This window comes from Ornithodoros turicata, chromosome 5, assembly GCF_037126465.1.
Source record: "Ornithodoros turicata isolate Travis chromosome 5, ASM3712646v1, whole genome shotgun sequence".
Taxonomy (NCBI): domain Eukaryota; kingdom Metazoa; phylum Arthropoda; class Arachnida; order Ixodida; family Argasidae; genus Ornithodoros; species Ornithodoros turicata.
Genome location: NC_088205.1, coordinates 33,216,417 through 33,234,323, shown reverse-complemented (window position 1 = coordinate 33,234,323; position 17,907 = coordinate 33,216,417). Strand labels below are relative to the sequence as shown.

The 17,907-nt window shown below is 44.6% G+C and overlaps 1 protein-coding gene and 1 pseudogene across 1 annotated transcript; both read right to left on the bottom strand.

The window, feature by feature from the left end:
• Window positions 1-5,368: 5,368 nt before the first annotated feature.
• Window positions 5,369-8,741, bottom strand: LOC135394327 (tubulin alpha-1 chain-like; annotated as a pseudogene).
• Window positions 8,742-11,740: 2,999 nt separating this feature from the next.
• Window positions 11,741-13,170, bottom strand: LOC135394330 (tubulin alpha-8 chain-like). Its single transcript, XM_064625020.1, has 4 exons — window positions 13,094-13,170; window positions 12,699-13,041; window positions 12,096-12,623; window positions 11,741-12,040 (listed from the first exon to the last, which is right to left on the bottom strand). The coding sequence occupies exons 1-4, from the start codon at window positions 13,168-13,170 to the stop codon at window positions 11,741-11,743; spliced, it is 1,248 nt and encodes a 415-aa protein (XP_064481090.1).
• Between the last annotated feature and the right edge of the window lie 4,737 nt (window positions 13,171-17,907).

Here is a 17,907-nt window from a genome sequence, read left to right as displayed (position 1 = left end):
TTGTTTCCTAACCTTGCATGTTTTCTCGTTTCTTCATTTGTAGCCACTCCGTGTGTGTCCTGCCGATACCTACGCAGAGCACTTCTTACAAGAGCGTCCAGAGTGAAGTGTCGTCATCGGAAACGGATGTTGACTGCTTCCCAAAAGCTAAGGACGACGCTTCAGAAGCACAGGCGCCTCTGCAAACGGTTTGTAAGCTTGAAAGGGCATATTGAAGCAATGCAGGCTCGGAATGCTGCCGTGAATGAAGATGCTCTCAAGGAAAAAATTGCAATGCTGCCGCCAAAGCAACAATAAAGCGTTCGTCACTGCTTTGCCGCATCAAAAAGGAAAAGCACCAGGGGCATGCGGTTCACAGATGAGTGGATGCTTGAATGCATCTTAATAAAGATGAAGAGTCCGAAGCTTTACAGGCATATCAGGAAGCACAGAATTCTTGTTCTTCCAAGCAACACGACTCTGAAGAAGTACACAGCTGCGTACAAGGGCAGTTTTGGATTCAACAATAAAATGCTCGAGACCCTGAAGGAGAAGGCACAAGGAATGTACACTTTCATGCGGCATGGGGGACTTCTTGTTGACGAAATGAAGCTCTCTGAACACATGTCGGTTGAAGCCTGTGGAAGCTTGCGCGGATTTGTGGACCTGGGTCCTTTTACACAACCAGAAGACGCAAGCCTACCATGTGACCATGGGATGGTCATCATGTTCATCCCATTCAGTGGGTCGTTTTCGCAGATAATCGGAGTGTTTGCCACTCATGGAAATGTTAAAGGAGAACTGTTGTGCAGAATACTAGTCGAGGCTACAGTTCTGGCAGAGCAATCCGGACTCTTTGTGGACTTCTTGACATGTGATGGTGCTTCCTGGAACAGGAGAATGTGGAGCTTGATGGGTGTTCAGGGAACAGCAAGCAAAATTACGTGCAGCGCAACTCATCCTGTTGACTGCAAGCGCAAGCTTCATTTTCTGTCGGATTTCCCGCACTTGGTCAAGTGCCTACGAAACTCCCTTTTGAAGAGTGGCTTTGACACGCCAGATGGACGAGTATGAATGTTTCTACTGCGCACTGCCATGCTACAAATTTGTGCAGCTTCTTACCAGTTACTTGCACTCTTTCAGGTCTCGACATATTTTGTTCGCGAGGCCTTCAACCTTGACAAGGACATCACCACCTTAAAAGCAATGCTTGGGCTAACGCTTAGCCATCTGGAACCCAATGGCTTTGAAAAAATGCGAGTTTCCCTCGCATTCCAGCTCTTTGGCGACCGTGTGCTGCGTGGCTTGAACCACTACAAGGACATCATTGAATCGAGATACAAAGTGGGAGCAATCGATGGCACGGAGTCATTTTTCAGGTAGCTTTCATGGTTTTGATTGAGGAGCGACAGTGCTCTGGGACTGCCACTGATTGCGCCATCTTTTTTTGTTATTGCAGAACGATCAATCAGCCCATCAAAGTAATGACATCCCGCTACAAGTCGGAAGCATTGCGTCCCAACTCGAGTGGCACTTCTGCACTCACAGGGTTTCTTGACTATCTCACGGAATGGGAACATCATGCAAAGAATGGTATGGGCTTCCTTAGCAAGTCAACTGCAACTGGATTCAGAGTCACGATTAGCAGCGTGCTTTCCTTGCTTGGCTACATCACCAAAGAGCTTGGCTACCAGTACCTCATGACGTCTCGGCTAAGTCAAGACCCTATTCAAAACCTGTTTGGAATTGTACGCCATTCATCAGGTTGTAATGATCACCCGACTCCAGAACAGTTCTTAATAACTGTCAACTGTTTGAGTTATTATAGCCTTGCAAAACCAGTCCGTGGTAGCAGTGTTGAACCGCTAGTGCTTACTGCACTACTTGACACAGGAGATGCAAACTTAACTCAGTCTGCAAAATTACAGCTCCCCATTGATAAGTGTATTTCGAAAGGTAATCTTGATGCTTTGGAGGATGCTGTCAGCACTGAAACCGCGTGCTGCACTGAAGAGCATTCTAGCCTTGTCAAGAGAAACAGTGATGCTCGTCTAGTTTACTACATGGCTGGGTATGTTGCTAGAAAATGCCTGCAAAAGTCTGCATGCCACACATGTCGTGCCCTACTGCTTGTTCCTGCCACTGAAGGGAAGACTGATACGTGCTCTGCTTTTACGGTTTTCTCTGACAGAGGTGGTCTCATGTACCCTTCGAAAGAACTGTTTGACTTTGTGAACTACTTAGAGGGTGTGTTTACAGGGTGTTTCAGCACAAATCAGTTGCATGTGAACAGTATCCTGGATGTACTGTCACTAGTCAGGGTTGAAGGCCGGACGCTCGGCTGCATCGACCACAAAGATGAAGTGAGGTCATACATGTTGAAGTTCTATGTCCTCACAGGCCTTCACTTCTTGGTGAAAGCTTTAAACCAAGACAAACAAGAAAGGCGTAAAATGCTGCAGCACTTGAAAGTCCGCAGATGCACATAATTGTGCACCTCGTATATGTACCAAACTGTATATAATTGTAGTGTATAAATGTATATAGGCATCGTTTGTGTTAATATGTAAAGAAATAATTGTTCAATTAAAAAATGAGCGAGTATCCTACGATCTGTGTTGTGTGCCAGAACGCACAAGATGGCCTGTGTTTACACATTTCCTGCGTAACTAGCCGGACGTTACTTACGATACTTAATTCGATATCGATACGATATCAATCAACGATATTCGTCCATTCAGTTGATCAAAGCGTAATCACGCGCGAATGCGTCGTTCACGGAGTCCTCCACGCTCCTGCTATTTCTTTTCTTTCTTTTAACGTGCTCTTTTGATAGTAACGTACTGTTGTTTGCAATTCTGCTTGCGCGATCGCTCAACTCAAACCTGTTGCTGCAATCCGACGAACTATCTGCAGAAAGCGCACTGGACTCCGTTGGGTTGGTCCAATCCACTTCGTGCGCACCGCCCCCTGCCCCGTCCACATCCAGCGCGTCGGCTGACGGCCTCGGTCGGTGCACTCTCCCTTTCTAGTACACTCTACTTCAAGTTAACATTCAAATAATTTTTACAAACGTTAGACGGTGACGTGATGATAGTGACTTCAGTGACAGTAGCTCCCTTTAATGAAGCAGAGCTAAGCATTAAATACAAGTTAAGGACCGTTGATTTCGGTTCAAATGTTAATCACGTTGGCGAAACCGGGCCTTAGGGTCACACACATCTTAAACCACATATTGGTACTACATTCCTCTTCTATTCGTCTATATGCAGATGATTGTAAGTTGATGACTATCTCATGTTCTAACGCAATGCATGCAACGTACTCAATCAACAATGTCTCACTTGAACTCGTGTCGAACTATAAATACTTCGGAGTTTTCATCTCATTTACTAATTGTCATGGTGAACTCATGTTGAAGATGTTACTATAAACGTATCCCGAGCTCTAGGCTATATACGCCGAAACTTCATCTACCCCGGTTAATGTTAAAAATGTACTGTACAAATCGCTAGTACGAACCAAGTTGGAATATGCAGCCCCTGTATGGGACTCCGGCCAGAATTCACTTTCAGACTTGATCGAATATGTATAAAATAGAGCCGCTCGTTTTATACTTGCGAATTACAACCGCACTGCTAACGTCACAATTGCCATGAAACATTACCTTTCCATCCGTCTTAAATTTATTCGTCTCTGCCTGTTCAACTAAATTTTTCACCACACTAGTTACCTTAAGCAGCCCCTAGTCTCATAGCCGACATATATTTCTTATGAAAGAAGGAAGTCACTGAAAAGGTTAGCCAGTAAGAGCCCTGGACCGGTAACCCAGAAGATGTGGGTTCAAGTCCTACAGCTGGCTAACCTTTCGAGAGACTTCATTCTTTCATCATTAATTTCTTAGCCACTTTAGACTTTGTGTGTATGTGCCCTTTCTATGTGTTCCAGCCTCAGAACATCAATTCCCATCATATATTTCTTCCCGCATTGGTCAAAGGTCATTTCATGATTCGCTTTTACGTCGAACATCGTCTGACTGGAACCACTTTCCTGGATCCATCGCATCGATCATTGATATCAGGTAGTTCAAGAAGTGCCTATGTGACTATACTTTCATGTTTAAATCACCGGTTCCTAACACCGCATATATATTTTATATCTACTGTATTTTCATGTGTAAATCGTTCTTCTTTGCACATCTAACGCTACATACATGTTTTTTCTTAGGTAATATACTTACCACTCTCCTCTGTAATGTCTCAGGGCCTTGAGGGTACATAAATCAAATAAATAAACAATATTTCTGGGTAGAGCGCCGGGAGGCAGCAATAATCATGAGCGACGCCACTGTGCTTTGCTTGTGCTTTGCTTGCTGTTCTACACACCCGAGTGTTCTTTAATGCGTGCTAATGAATGGTACTTTTCCGAATATTTTTCTCGTATAGCCAACACTAGGGCAAAGTTCATGTTTCGATGTTTACAACCCACGAAGACATGTTGACCACCGCAGGAAACAACGCGGGCGGGCGACACACAGCCTACTCTGTCTTTCTGTCTGCGTTGTTCGTTGCGCTGATTACATGATTTATGGACAGTGGTTGACATATATCATGCAACACCAATACATCACAAGTCCTTCAAATATGCGCGATTTTGATTCCCTTGATTCTTTTTAATCTTTCAACACGGAGGTCTACACAGAATCAATTGCACAGGTATTCAAACAGCTCAGTGTTTGTCTCAAACAGCTCAGTGTTTGTCCAGCGGCCCTGCAGAGCCCATTACACCATTTGCAAGCTCAATAACGACATTTATTCTTTCGTTATAGGTGAATATCCACTATGACTTGCAGCCATTCGGCTCGTTTGGATGTTACCAACCTTCTGGCACAAGTATAGGACGCCTAATAGAAATCCGTAATATACAAGTCTTCAGTAGCTGATAATTGAATACTGAGGATACTATATTCACGGCATTTTAAAGGCATGGTGGTATAAAAGCAGCAAGACAAAGCAAGGACAGGAAGCATAGCATACAAAACGACTACTGTCATTCTGTGTGCTGTACTTCGTGTCCTTGCTTGGTCTCTCTGCTTTCCACGTTAGTGCAGTTCATGTTAAAGGTCCACCTCTCCCCCGCACTTTCCAAAGCCTGTTCATTATTTTGCCATTAGTGGACCTGAAATATTCTAATTGCAAGCAAAGTGACCCAAATGCACATTGTTCAACTTCCTTCCAGTTGCAATTTTCTAATATAATAGATGTACCGAGTTCCAGAAGATGAAGGTCCCCGGTTTGAACGAGCACATTCTGTGGAGAATGCCATCATCGCTATTTCTATAAGAAAGGCACCTTTTGCGAAAACCGTACTTTTTAAAGAACAAATATACTTAGAACTCTTCTCCACTGTCTTCTCCACATTTCCCAGCGTAATCAATATGAATATCCTCGTAGTCTTTCTCCAGGGCAGCCAAGTCTTCGCGTGCCTCACAGAATTCTTCTTCTTCTATACCTTCTGTCACATACCAGTGCACGAAAGCGCGCTTTGCATACAAGAAGTCGAACTTGTAGTCCAAACAGGCACAGGCTTCAGCAATGGCTGCGGTATTAGACATGGTGCAAACTGCACGATGAACCTTTGCCATTTCACTCTCTGAAACCAAAGTATCCCTTACAAAAATGTTTTAATGATTTTTTTGTTGAAAAGTCAATGGCTTTCGGCATCAGAGCCATCAGAATTTCTGATGAATCTTGTGGCGAATTTCTGACGAATTTATATTTAAAATTGGCCGGTCTTTTCTGATGCATACTTGATGATTGAGTTTCTCATTGGTTTATGATGCTTTTCTGGTAAGTTTTCAATGCTTTCCTAATTAGTATACGATAGGTTTCTGATTAGTCTACGTGCAATATAGGAATTGTATAGAAAAATCTAGGCAGGGCAGGTACAAAAGCTATTGGAATTCTATACAGCCTTTATCTCATTCATTTCCAATGAATATTTGGTGAAGGAAATAGGTACAAGTCGTATACAATATGAATAGAATCTCCTTTCATTTTCGATAAGCTTACAGCTTCGATAACTCGTTGACTACGCATGGTTTGCGCCTAGCCGATGCAGTGCCTCGATAATCTTCTCTTGTACTTCAAAATCCAGGAATATTCCATTTGTTCAATCGCGGCAGCAGAAAGGTGCTTTCCCACTCCAAACCGCAAAAAAAAAAAAAAAAAGAAGCACAGACGAGAGGGAAACACTTGCTGTGACGTGTTTGCAGAGGAACAGATACTTGAACAGCGCACAACGAAATGGGGGGGGGGAGGGTGATGTAGGGGGAAAGGTGTGGTCAGCCTGCTCTGAAGTGGCGGCTCGGTGCACTCAGGGGAAGGAGAAGAGGGGAGGGTGAAAGAGGGGAGGTGAGAGATGATGGTGGCACAGGAGAGGGAGGGGTGTGCTAACCCTTTTGCTCTGGGATTAGGATAGTCCAAGAGGTCTACCCACCCCAGAAAACATGCGAGCATCCCTCAGTAGTCTTCGTTGGGATGCTCCCTGTACCACGGTAACCGCCAGCAACGAAATGGCTTGGCCACATGTGGAGCCGTCTTCGCTTGAGATGCAACTTCACGGGCGAGGAGAGCATGCATAAATTGTTATTTCGGTAGCGAACAGCCACTAAAAATATTTCCTCCAACTGGTTAATATATTACAGCATTAAGGACTGTGTTTACTATTTAAATTACTCTGGAACTAAACCAGCACAATCTCCACACCAAATTAATATGGTGCAGCACGTTGCCCCTTCATGGAGCCCCGTATTATATGATTAGCTACCGCGATCAGTGCCCTACACTTGGTTTAAACGGGGTATAGACAGTTGAAATAGGTACAAAAATGGTACTTCAGCCCTGGTTTACATTTTTTTATACATATACCTTTTCCTCTGACAGTGTATAGAAGCAGCAGTGTGTCAAGTGCAACATTAAAAAGTGAACATTAAATGTTCACGTTGCTTGAAGTGAGAAGTCACAATATTGCTATTAGCATTTGTATCCATGTTCATAATTGCACACATCATACGTATTAGTTGTGCTTCAAATGTACAGCAAAAAACAAGTGCCACATGTCCGTAAATAGGAACTTCCGTGCCTAGTATAAGCTCTATACTGACGGTATATAAAGTCTTTACATTCTAGTTCCTGAATCCTGTATAGAAAGTGTATAGAGTTTACCAGTTAAAAACCCTAGCTTCTATCGATTTCCTATGCACAAGATTGACAATAGACACGATAGAAAGATTCTCTATAGGTCCTGTATAGAAACTAGAAAATCATTTTCATAAGTGTATTTCTGATGACTTTATGTTGTGTGGCGATATTGCCTACACTGCACGCATCACGAACACAATAAAAATAGTACGTACACCACTCATTAAAAAAGTTAATGTAAAAATTATGTAAGGTTGTAGATGATAATGTGATGTCAAAATACATTAGACCTTGCATTTCTGTTGCATTTTTGATGATTCATTAAGAACTCATCACAGGCTCATCAGAAACTCAAAAACCATTTTTGTAAGTAAACCATGTGGCTGGTTGTTGATACCCACCTGTGAAAACTACAGACTAAGTTATCGCAACATTAATTCAAAAGTGTTTGTCTACCTTGAAACCAGTTTGGCACCAGTCTACAAACTTAAAGGTACCCGTGGTCTTGGGGGTAGCAAGGGCGGCAGTCACCTCCTTTTGCACAACATCGCCTCGGTAGAGCAGGCAGCAGGCCATGTACATACCGTTACGGGGATCGCACTTCAGCAGCTGGTTGGCTGGTTCAAAACAGGCCTTGGTATATAATTTCTGACACTGTTGGCTGTTCGTGGTATGCTTTCTCGGCCGAAATCTCGGGAGCATAGGCGACGAGGGAGAAATGCGTCCCAGGATAAGGCGTCAGGTTGGTTTTGAACTCTGTCAGATCTATGTTGACATCTCTTTTGAACCGCAGGGACGAAGTGATGGAAGAGACAATCTGTCCAACGAACCTGTTCAAATTCGTGTAGACGCGACAGTCGATGTCCAAGTTGTTTTAGACTTGCTGTATATAGCGTCGTTGTCCACCATAAATGTGCAGTCAAAATGCGCCACAGTTGCGTGTGTGGTGAGGACACCATTGTAGGGTTCCACAACGGCGGTAGAAACCTAGGCAGTCAAAAAGGCTCATTAACTCAGTCCACTATATGACAAAACAGGCGACTCGAAAACGGCGGTGTTTACCTTGGATGCAGGGTAGACGGTAAACTCAAGTATTGGCTTCTTCTCATACGCTGCTGAGATATACTCTGCAAGCAATGACGTGAAGCCGGAGCCAGTGCCTCCGCCTGAGCTGTGAAAAATCAGGAAGCCTTGCAGGTCCGTGCACTTTCGTGCCAGATTACGGATGCGTTCCAACACCAGTTGGAGGATCTCTCCCCCAACAGTATAGCGTGCACGAGCATAGTTGCTTGAGGCACCCTCCTTGCCAGTTATCAACATGTCCGGATGAAACAGGTCCTTGTATAGACCGTCCCGCACCTCATTTATCACAGTGGGTTCTAGGTCCACATAAATTGCCCGAGGAACTTTCTTATGGGCGGAATCGTTGCCTCCAACCGTGGTGTCTTTCATCATCTAGCCATCAGGTTGAATTCCATGTTCCAAACAGAACAACTCCCAGCTTGAATTTCCTTGTTGGACGCCAGCTTGTCCTACATGAATGGATATGCATTCACGCATGTTGTTTACTATTTGCTGAAGTACCTCAAAGTCTATTGGATTGATCGGCGAGGTTGTGCCAAGAAACAGCTTTGCTATGATAGCTTAGCAATCCTTTTGCTTCTCCTTCTTCTTCCACCAAAAGATGGCCGTGACCCACTAGGAGATTGCCTTCTTGTAGTAATAAAATCTTAATGATACCGTGATGTACCGTCACTGTAACTGCGACCGTGGCCATCAGAAATTCGTGCTAAGTTCATTTTGTTTTGTTTTGTTTGTGTTATTTATGTTCTCACATGTCTTCTTGAACTTCGCGTCCACGTTCGCTAATTTTTTGCTCTTTCAGATATTTTTGTATTTTTGTCGCGTTCTCAAGCCACATGTGCACGTACGGGACAAAACAAAAGAAAGAAAGAAAGAAAACAAGGAATGGAAATAAACGAAACACTAAACGCTTTACAACGCCGTTGCTGCGTGCTTATCACATTGTATAATGATTTTAAACACGACCTGGGGAAGCACAGAGCGTCGAGGGTGGTGTTCCCCAGTTCGGAGCGAACTTTAGTGCAAATACTGGCTGCCAAACTGAAGGTACGTTCAGCTTTTGCGGTAGAAGAAACGACAGTCAGCAAATATCTGTACGCGCGTGTAGGCAGCGTCCTCTGCCACCTCCAGTCATCAAAACTGCCATGTCCTTACGAAGGAGTGAATCTGTGCCTGATGGCCTACAGGTGTTTGATTTTCCTGGCATATTTGCTCTCATGAAATCCCGGGATTTTCCGGAAGAAATCCCGGGACTTCGGGACTTCAAAAATTGGCCTGGATCCCGAGATTTCAGGATATCCCGATTGACAACCCTATGCACAACAGAGACCCTGGAAGACCACGGGAACACAGAGGGGCGACACGAAGACAAGAGGAAATAAAATCTATAACAAAGAACACCGCATTTAGTTAAAGAAGACAATCTTAATCAATACGATTACCATCAAAATTACAAGTTTTATTATAAAAGTCTGAGACGTGATTACTATCACTGTGACACTAACAATATCCACATTATCACATAGCGGGGACTTTCTTATTAAGTGCTGTAAGGAATTGTGAGCAGAATAGGGAAGCTAAGTTGCATATCTTTTATTCCAACGTGACACAACTTTTAATTAGTTTATTATTAACTAAATACTCCACATTTAAGAAAACTCGCAGATTTAAGAAAATAATTGGAATCAACTCAACTCAACTCAACACAATCAATAGCCAGTACTAATAGAGAACCAACCCGGCGCATCCTCCAACACGCAGACAACAGACACATGTAGGGAAATAATAGCGAACCAATCTATCAAAATGGGAAACATTACAAATTAAATAATTCAAACTGACTAGCATGGATTTAAGGCTCAAGAACAGAGGAAAACAATCACCAGGAAAAAGCATCACGAAAATCAGGAAAAGCACTAATAAAGAACAGTCAACAATATCAGAACAAACCGATTTCTCTAAGCGGCGTTTTCAGCAACACATAAACAACAGAGGAAATTAATTTATCATTTGAAGCACTATAAAATCATCCTCGCGACCTAATTTCATCGAACACCATGAAATGAAATTTTTGTTCAGACACTATAAACCTTACTTTGATGGAGGTATCCAACGCACATAAAATGGACACGGTACAGTGAGAAAAACCAAAGCAGCTTTCTCTCGCTTTTTCCTCCTCTTCATCAAAGTGGGGAGACCTCTCTCTCTCTCTCTATACAGCATAAGCGACGAAACTCGCATGCTTTGTCACTCCAACGGGTGGGGGACTCACTCTCTCACTCATTCCTTTCCTTCTTTCCCCAAACGGGGGCATTCTCAAGGCCGGTTGCCGGCAAAGTTTGTACGGAGACGATATGTTTTTACTCAACATTTTTCTCAAATAGATGCTAGCATTATTCGATTCTGAAGAAGACAAGAAGAATTCTATCAAAACAATCAATAACCAGCAAAACTAACTAAGAACTAAACTAAGAAAAACTAACTAAAACTAAGAACATACATCAATATCAGAGCAAACCGGTTTTAGACAAACATTTTCTACGGAAGCAAGAAATATTATGCTAACATCAGCGAAACAATACTCAATCAAAACGAGAAGCATTGCAAATTTAATTAATTTACTTCGAATTTTTATAGTATGTAAGTGTCTTGCAACAGAAAGTTCTACATAGATGAACTGCACAGAAACAACACAAGTATTCATCTGAAATGCAACTCAGAAATATGAGGATTCCCAACTCAGAGAATATTCCACTCAAGATCATTATTTTTATTAATGTCAATCGAGTGAACATCTGAAACAAATAGAAGACAATCATTTTCTAAGCAAGCGAGAAATATTTTAAAGTTTTCTACAGAGGAAATCAACAGACAGAACTCATACATCCTGCATACGTAATTCCCAACTCAGAGAATATTTTTATTAATATCAATCGAGTGAACACCATTCGGCTCGTTTGGATGTTACCAATCTTCTGGCACAAGTATAGGACGCCTAATAGATGTCCGTAGTATACAAGTCTTCAGTAGCTGATAATTGAATACTGAGGATATTCACGGCATTTTAAAGGCATGGTGGTATAAAAGCAGCAAGACAAAGCAAGGACAGGAAGCATAGCATACAAAACGACTACTGTCGTTCTGTGTGCTGTACTTCGTGTCCTTACTTTGTCTTTCTGCTTGCCACGTTAGTGCAGTTCATGTTAAAGGTCCTCCTCTCCCCCGCATTTTCCAAAGCCTGTTCATTAACTTGCCATCAGTGGACCTGAAATATTATCGTTGCAAGCAATGTGCCACAAATGCATATTGTTCAACTTCCTTCCAATTGCAGTTTGCTGATATAATAGATGTACCGAGTTCCAAAAGACGAAAGTCCCCGGTTTGAACCAGCACATTCTGTGGAGAATGCCATCATCGCTATTTCTATAAGAAAGGCACCTTTTGCGAAAACCATACTTTTTAAAGAACAAATATACTTAGAACTCTTCTCCACTGTCTTCTCCAGATTCCCCAGCGTAACCAATACGAATATCCTCGTAGTCTCTCTCCAGGGCAGCCAAGTCTTCACGTGCCTCACAGAATTCTTCCCCTTCCATACCTTCTGTCACATACCAGTGCACGAAAGCGCGCTTTGCATACAAAAAGTCCAACTTGTAGTCCAAACAGGCCCAGGCTTCAGCAATGGCTGTGGTATTAGACATGGTGCAAACTGTACGATGAACCTTTGTCATTTCGCTCTCTGGGACTACATTATGTGGCTGGTTGGTGATACCCACCTGTGAAAACTACAGACTAAGTTATCGCAACATTAATTCAAAAGTGTTTGTCTACCTTGAAACCAGTTTGGCACCAGTCTACAAACTTAAAGGTACGCGTGGTCTTGAGGGTAGCAAGGGCGGCAGTCACCTCCTTTTGCACAACATCGCCTCGGTAGAGCAGGCAGCAGGCCATGTACGTACCGTTATGGGGATCGCACTTCAGCAGCTGGTTGGCTGGTTCAAAACAGGCCTTGGTAATTTCTGACACTGTTGGCTGTTCGTGGTATGCTTTCTCGGCCGAAATCTCGGGAGCATAGGCGACGAGGGAGAAATGCGTCCTAGGATAAGGCGTCAGGTTGGTTTTGAACTCTGTCAGATCTACGTTGACATCTCTTTTGAACCGCAGGGACGAAGTGATGGAAGAGACAATCTGTCCAACGAACCTGTTCAAATTCGTGTAGACGGGACAGTCGATGTACAAGTTGTGTTTAGACATGTTGTATATAGCGTCGTTGTCCGCCATAAATGTGCAGTCAAAATGCGCCACAGTTGCGTGTGTGGTGAGGACACCATTGTAGGGTTCCACAACGGCGGTAGAAACCTAGGCAGTCAAAAAGGCTCATTAACTCAGTCCACTATATGACAAAACAGGCGACTCGAAAACGGCGGTGTCTACCTTGGATGCAGGGTAGACGGTAAACTCAAGTATTGGCTTCTTCTCATACGCTGCTGAGAGATACTCCGCAAGCAATGACGTGAAGCCGGAGCCAGTGCCTCCGCCTAAGCTGTGAAAAATCAAGAAGCCTTGCAGGTCCGTGCACTGTCGTGCCAGCTTACGGATGCGTTCCAACACCAGTTCGAGGATCTCTCTCCCAACAATATAGCGTGCACGAGCATACTTGCTTGAGGAATCCTCCTTGCTAGTTATCAACATGTCCGGATGAAACGGGTCCTTGTAGAGACCTTCCCGCACCTCATTTATCACAGTGGGTTCTAGGTCCCCATAAATTGCCGAGGAACTTTCTTATGGACGGAATCATTCCTCCAACCCTGGTGTCTTTCATCACCTACCCATCAGGTTGAATTCCATGTTCCAAACAGAACAACTCCCAGCTTGAATTTCCTAGTTGGACGCCAGTTTGTCCCATGAATGGATATCATTCACGCATATTGTGTACTATTTGCTCAAGTACCTCAAAGTCTATAGGATAGATCAGCGAGGTTGTGCCAAGAAACAGGGGTCGGATTGTAACTCCGTCGTACGGGAAAGTTACGACGAAGTGTAGATTCACCGAAGGGCGCGCCTCGCAAAATCTTCGCAGCTTTACGGCGGAATCCTACTAGAGCTCACGAGCGGTCTTACGAGGAAAGATGGCGGCGTATTTGGGAGCGGTGGATTTGGAGACGGCAAACAAAGACTCCTTAATAGGCGCCCACGCTTTGCACTTTGCCACAGAACCTGCGAGACAACCCCCGAAGCGTCAATGACGCACTTTTTTGCTTGATAACCTTTGTAGAGGAGGTGGTGTTCCTCTACATGAGTCCTGACCGGCGATGATGGAATGTCCCAGCGTGCAGATGGTTGTGGCCTCACGCTAGGACGGTGCCGGTAGAACTGGCTGGCAGGTGCAGTGGCGCGCGCCAGCATAGGCACGTCTTCATCGTCGTCCACGGGCCGCCACATCACTGCCCCCTCAGACGCTGAGCGGTGTTGAGCTAGCGGTTGAGGTCCGCGTCGATACGTGAAGAGGAGACCCCAAGAACACATTGACATCCTTGGGACAGCGTAAGCACATCATTCACGGACGGGGTGACGTCCTCAGGAGGGTCAAATCTGATCCTCAAGTTGTCCTTCATTGTGTCAGTTTGGCACTATACCGCGTCCCCACAGTATACTCTGAATGTTCACGGGTCATCCTTAATGACAATTTTAGGACAGTGTGACGGCACATCAGAGACAAACTCTAGATTTCTTTTATTGTACCCTGTTTGTTTTTGACTGAGACCTTGTTGAGATTTGTCTTGATAAGCTACCGCTTTTTTGTGGAAAATGTCATTCACCCCTAGGATTGGCCCGGAAAACAACACAAATGTGTCACTCAATATTTGGGGAGTCTTAGCAGATAAACTGAAAATGAAGTAATATTCCCGTCCGTCTAGCGTCCCCTAGGGACAGGTACCGGACGCACCTGAATGACTCTTCACGGACAATCCGCGAGTGTCATCCTCAGGACGCTCTGGGGACAGACATCGAAGGACGAGGACAGGATGACACTGTGGGGACATCCTGAGGACCGTGTGTGTTCATGGGGGAAAGAGGGGCGACACGTGGAACAGGGACGGCTGGACTTGTGTCTGGTGCTGAGTTGGCGGAACTGGTGGGATGAATGGTGCGGACAAGGGCTGGCCGGGAGGGTTCCAGGGGCGGGCTGAAGGGGAGAGCAGGCAGGTAGACTGAAGTGATGAAGAGGGTGGGGCGACAGAACCGCGACCGGTTCATGAGCAGTGAGCTGATGTCGCCAAGGAGAGTGCCGGGGAGGACCATCGCGAAGCACGGGGAGACCGGGAGTAGAACTCAGTGGCCTCCGTGCGGGTCCCCGGTGGAACGTTGGCCCGGTGCCTCTTGACCACAATTGGTTGGGCTGCCAGCACACTGTGTCGAAGCCTGGTGGGAAGGCGAAGCGGGCAGGGTTCTTGGGACTGGTATGGCGATACGGATGGGGCCATGCAGTCGCCAGCGGCGTACCGCGACCGGTACTGGAGCGTGATGCTCGGGAAAGTGGCGCTGGGGAAAGCCCGAAGAGTGCCATCACGAAGCGTGTGGCGACGTAACGTGGAGTGAGCGACCATGGCGAACTGAGTTGTGTGGATGAACGAACCATGGTGTTGAGCAGCCGGGCGTTGCGATGAGTGAGCCGCGGTGAATTGATGTCGTCGCCTAGCGGTTCCTCGGGAGAACGATGCACTGGACTTTCAGAGATGGCTTCGTATGCGGTCTTGCGGAAATTTGGGATGGTACTGGGCCGAATTACGTCGAACATGGTGTTCGTTGTTCGGGTCACCAAATGTAGAGAAGGCGGTGTTCATGAGTCCTGACCAGCGATGATGGAATGTCCCAGCGGGCAGATGGACGTGGCCTCACGCTAGGGCGGTGCCGGTAGAACTGGCTGGCAGGCGCAGTGGCGCGCGCCAGCATAGGCACGTCTTCATCGTCGTCCACGGACCGCCACACCTTCAATAAATGCTTCAATTTTGTGCTCCGTAAAATCGGGTCGTAGGGATTTTTCAAGCATCCCCTACACCCCGCTAAGGCACCCCCAAAAACCTTGTAACACCCTTCCAAACTGTCTGCAAGGAAGGCCAAAAAAGCTTTAAAAGCTGCAAATATGGGTGCCACACACCCCTTACAACCCCCTTACCCCTTACGTGTTTCCCCTTCTTGGAAAAGGAATTCTCGATTGCTTCGTTTCAAATTTAACCAAGCGGATGTCCAGCCTTTGAATGGTCCTATGGTACACAGGGAAGGGAACGCCTTCACCGTTACAGACGGAAAATGTGCATGAACGAACAAGTGCGTCGTCCGGGGCGTAATTTAGGAGCCGTCCGAATAGGCACAACATCCTCCAAGCTGTAGTAGGTTCCTCAAAGTCATCCACCCTCACTTCGTCAGCTTCGAGAAACATATGCGGAGCTCGCACGTTGCTGTCACTTCTAAACTACTCCGTGCTCTTGCTCTAAGAAAGACTATCAAAGATTATCGTCATCACAGAGTTAGAGAGTCAATCGGAGCGGATGCTGAAGGTCTACGCGTTGTAGAATCTGACATCGTCGCGCAAAACTACCTGTCACTCAAAATAATTCAAACGACAAGGTTAGAGTTTTGTTTGTTTGTTAAAGCAAGCATATCATTCTAAATTTCATGAAGAGGACTAATTCTTTCTTCACAGACAAGATGAGAATCAGTGTTTGTCGAAGGGCAACACAAGCGCCTGATGATGAATTTCGCAACATTTTTTGGTCAACAACTACCAACACCAGGAGGACTGTTCCCAACTCCCTCAATTTTGGTGTACTGTCACCTTAATGTTCGGAAAACTGCAGCATGATAAATTTTGCCAACAGATGTTAAGCACACACTAAGCGCAACAAGTCTGGGCAAGCATTCTTGTGTGTGATTCACCATACTAGTGAAACCGCCAAAAAAGAAAGAAAGAAAAAGCATAGACTAAAACCAATATATATTCACTTATCCTGTAATAACTGATCTATGATCTGCAACTCCGCTCTAACTAACATAACTAGGCATTTTCATTTGTGTTCTACGTTATTCTGGACTGTATTCCATTTAATGGAAGAGTTTCTCGGTATCTGTTCTTGTTAGTAGCACGATATCTCAAAACTAGTTTCCACTATGAGACCACTTTCTGTATGTGTTTCATAACTATACTATTTTGTGAAGTAAAATAAATGTTAAAGTCGTCGTGCATCAAATACATAATGCTGAATTCGAGACGCAGTAATGGGTAACACGGCTCGGAAAGACCGCAGTACACAGACAACGGTGTAAAGAATATTTCATCACGTGCTAGAAGTGCAGGCTGTTTCAATGTGACATTGGACCTACACAGCACCGACTGATCTGTACGCCGTAACCATGTTTACCAGTATGCGCAACGTAGCATAGTTTGAAATTACGACTGGGCCAACGTTTATCGGGTTCTGAGTGTCACGGACTCCGTACATATGACCACTCCCATCAAGCTTAATGCTTTTTTTTTTTTCAAGTTAGAACTTCGGAAGGAGTCGCATAACAGATCAGTTAGAATTCTGGAAGCCGCGGCATACAAAACTACCGCCATTGCAGCCGGCTCACCTACTCAGTTGCGAACAGTTCCGCCGCGGAGTGACGCTGAAGGTAGAGCGTCGGGTTGCCCTCTGGCGAAGTGCACGGAGCCTATACTGGGCCTGGGCCGACTTCTTTGGCGTTTTTTTTTTCGTGCGACGTGGGTGGCATGTGGGCGGAGGGCTGCGGGTGCACTTACTGTCGCGCATTTTTCAGCCCAGGCTGACTTCTTTCGCGATTTTATTTCCCCGTGCGGTGGTGGATCAGTGGAAATATATTTATTAATGCCAATGGTGCTGGGATTTGTCATGCCGATCTGTGAAGGGGAAAAAGCCAGCTGAAAAACCGTCACGATCTGAAACACGACAATAGAATTCACATAATAAATAATATACTTACTCATTTCCGGTATGATGGAATAGCATTGAAGAGGTATCACACAGAAAGAATCAAACACAATGAATACGATACCTTTTCACTATTGGTAACCATACACACAAGTTTTCAAGGAATCTATATCACAGGACGTGACTTTTAACCGAAGAAGATATTCTTAATCAATATGATAACTATCAAAATTACAAGTTCTGACAGATGTAAGTAATTAATCGAACTTCGAGCACAACAGAGACCCTGAAAGACCATGGGCACATAGAGGGACGTATGAACACAAGTGAAATTAAAACGTCTTTTCTATATCAAAGGACACTACATTTTGTTAAAGCTCAGCTACGCCGATTTTCGAGTGTTACAGAATGGAATGGTACTCACACGATGTGTTCATAAGGAAACAATGATAATGTGTGCAAAAGTCCTCGTGGTTTTTCGAAAAAGTGAATTTTTTTAGTTTCACTGACGTTCTGTCTTTATGCCCGCAAACCCTGTGTCGACGACACATTCGTGTATGGCGGGCTAGAAGCAGACATGTACAAGATACTCAAAAATGTATTTAAGATAAGATAATAAATATTAACGTTAGAATGTAATTAAGATAGAGTATAAATACATAAAAATTAAAGTAATTAAGATAGAGTATAAAATA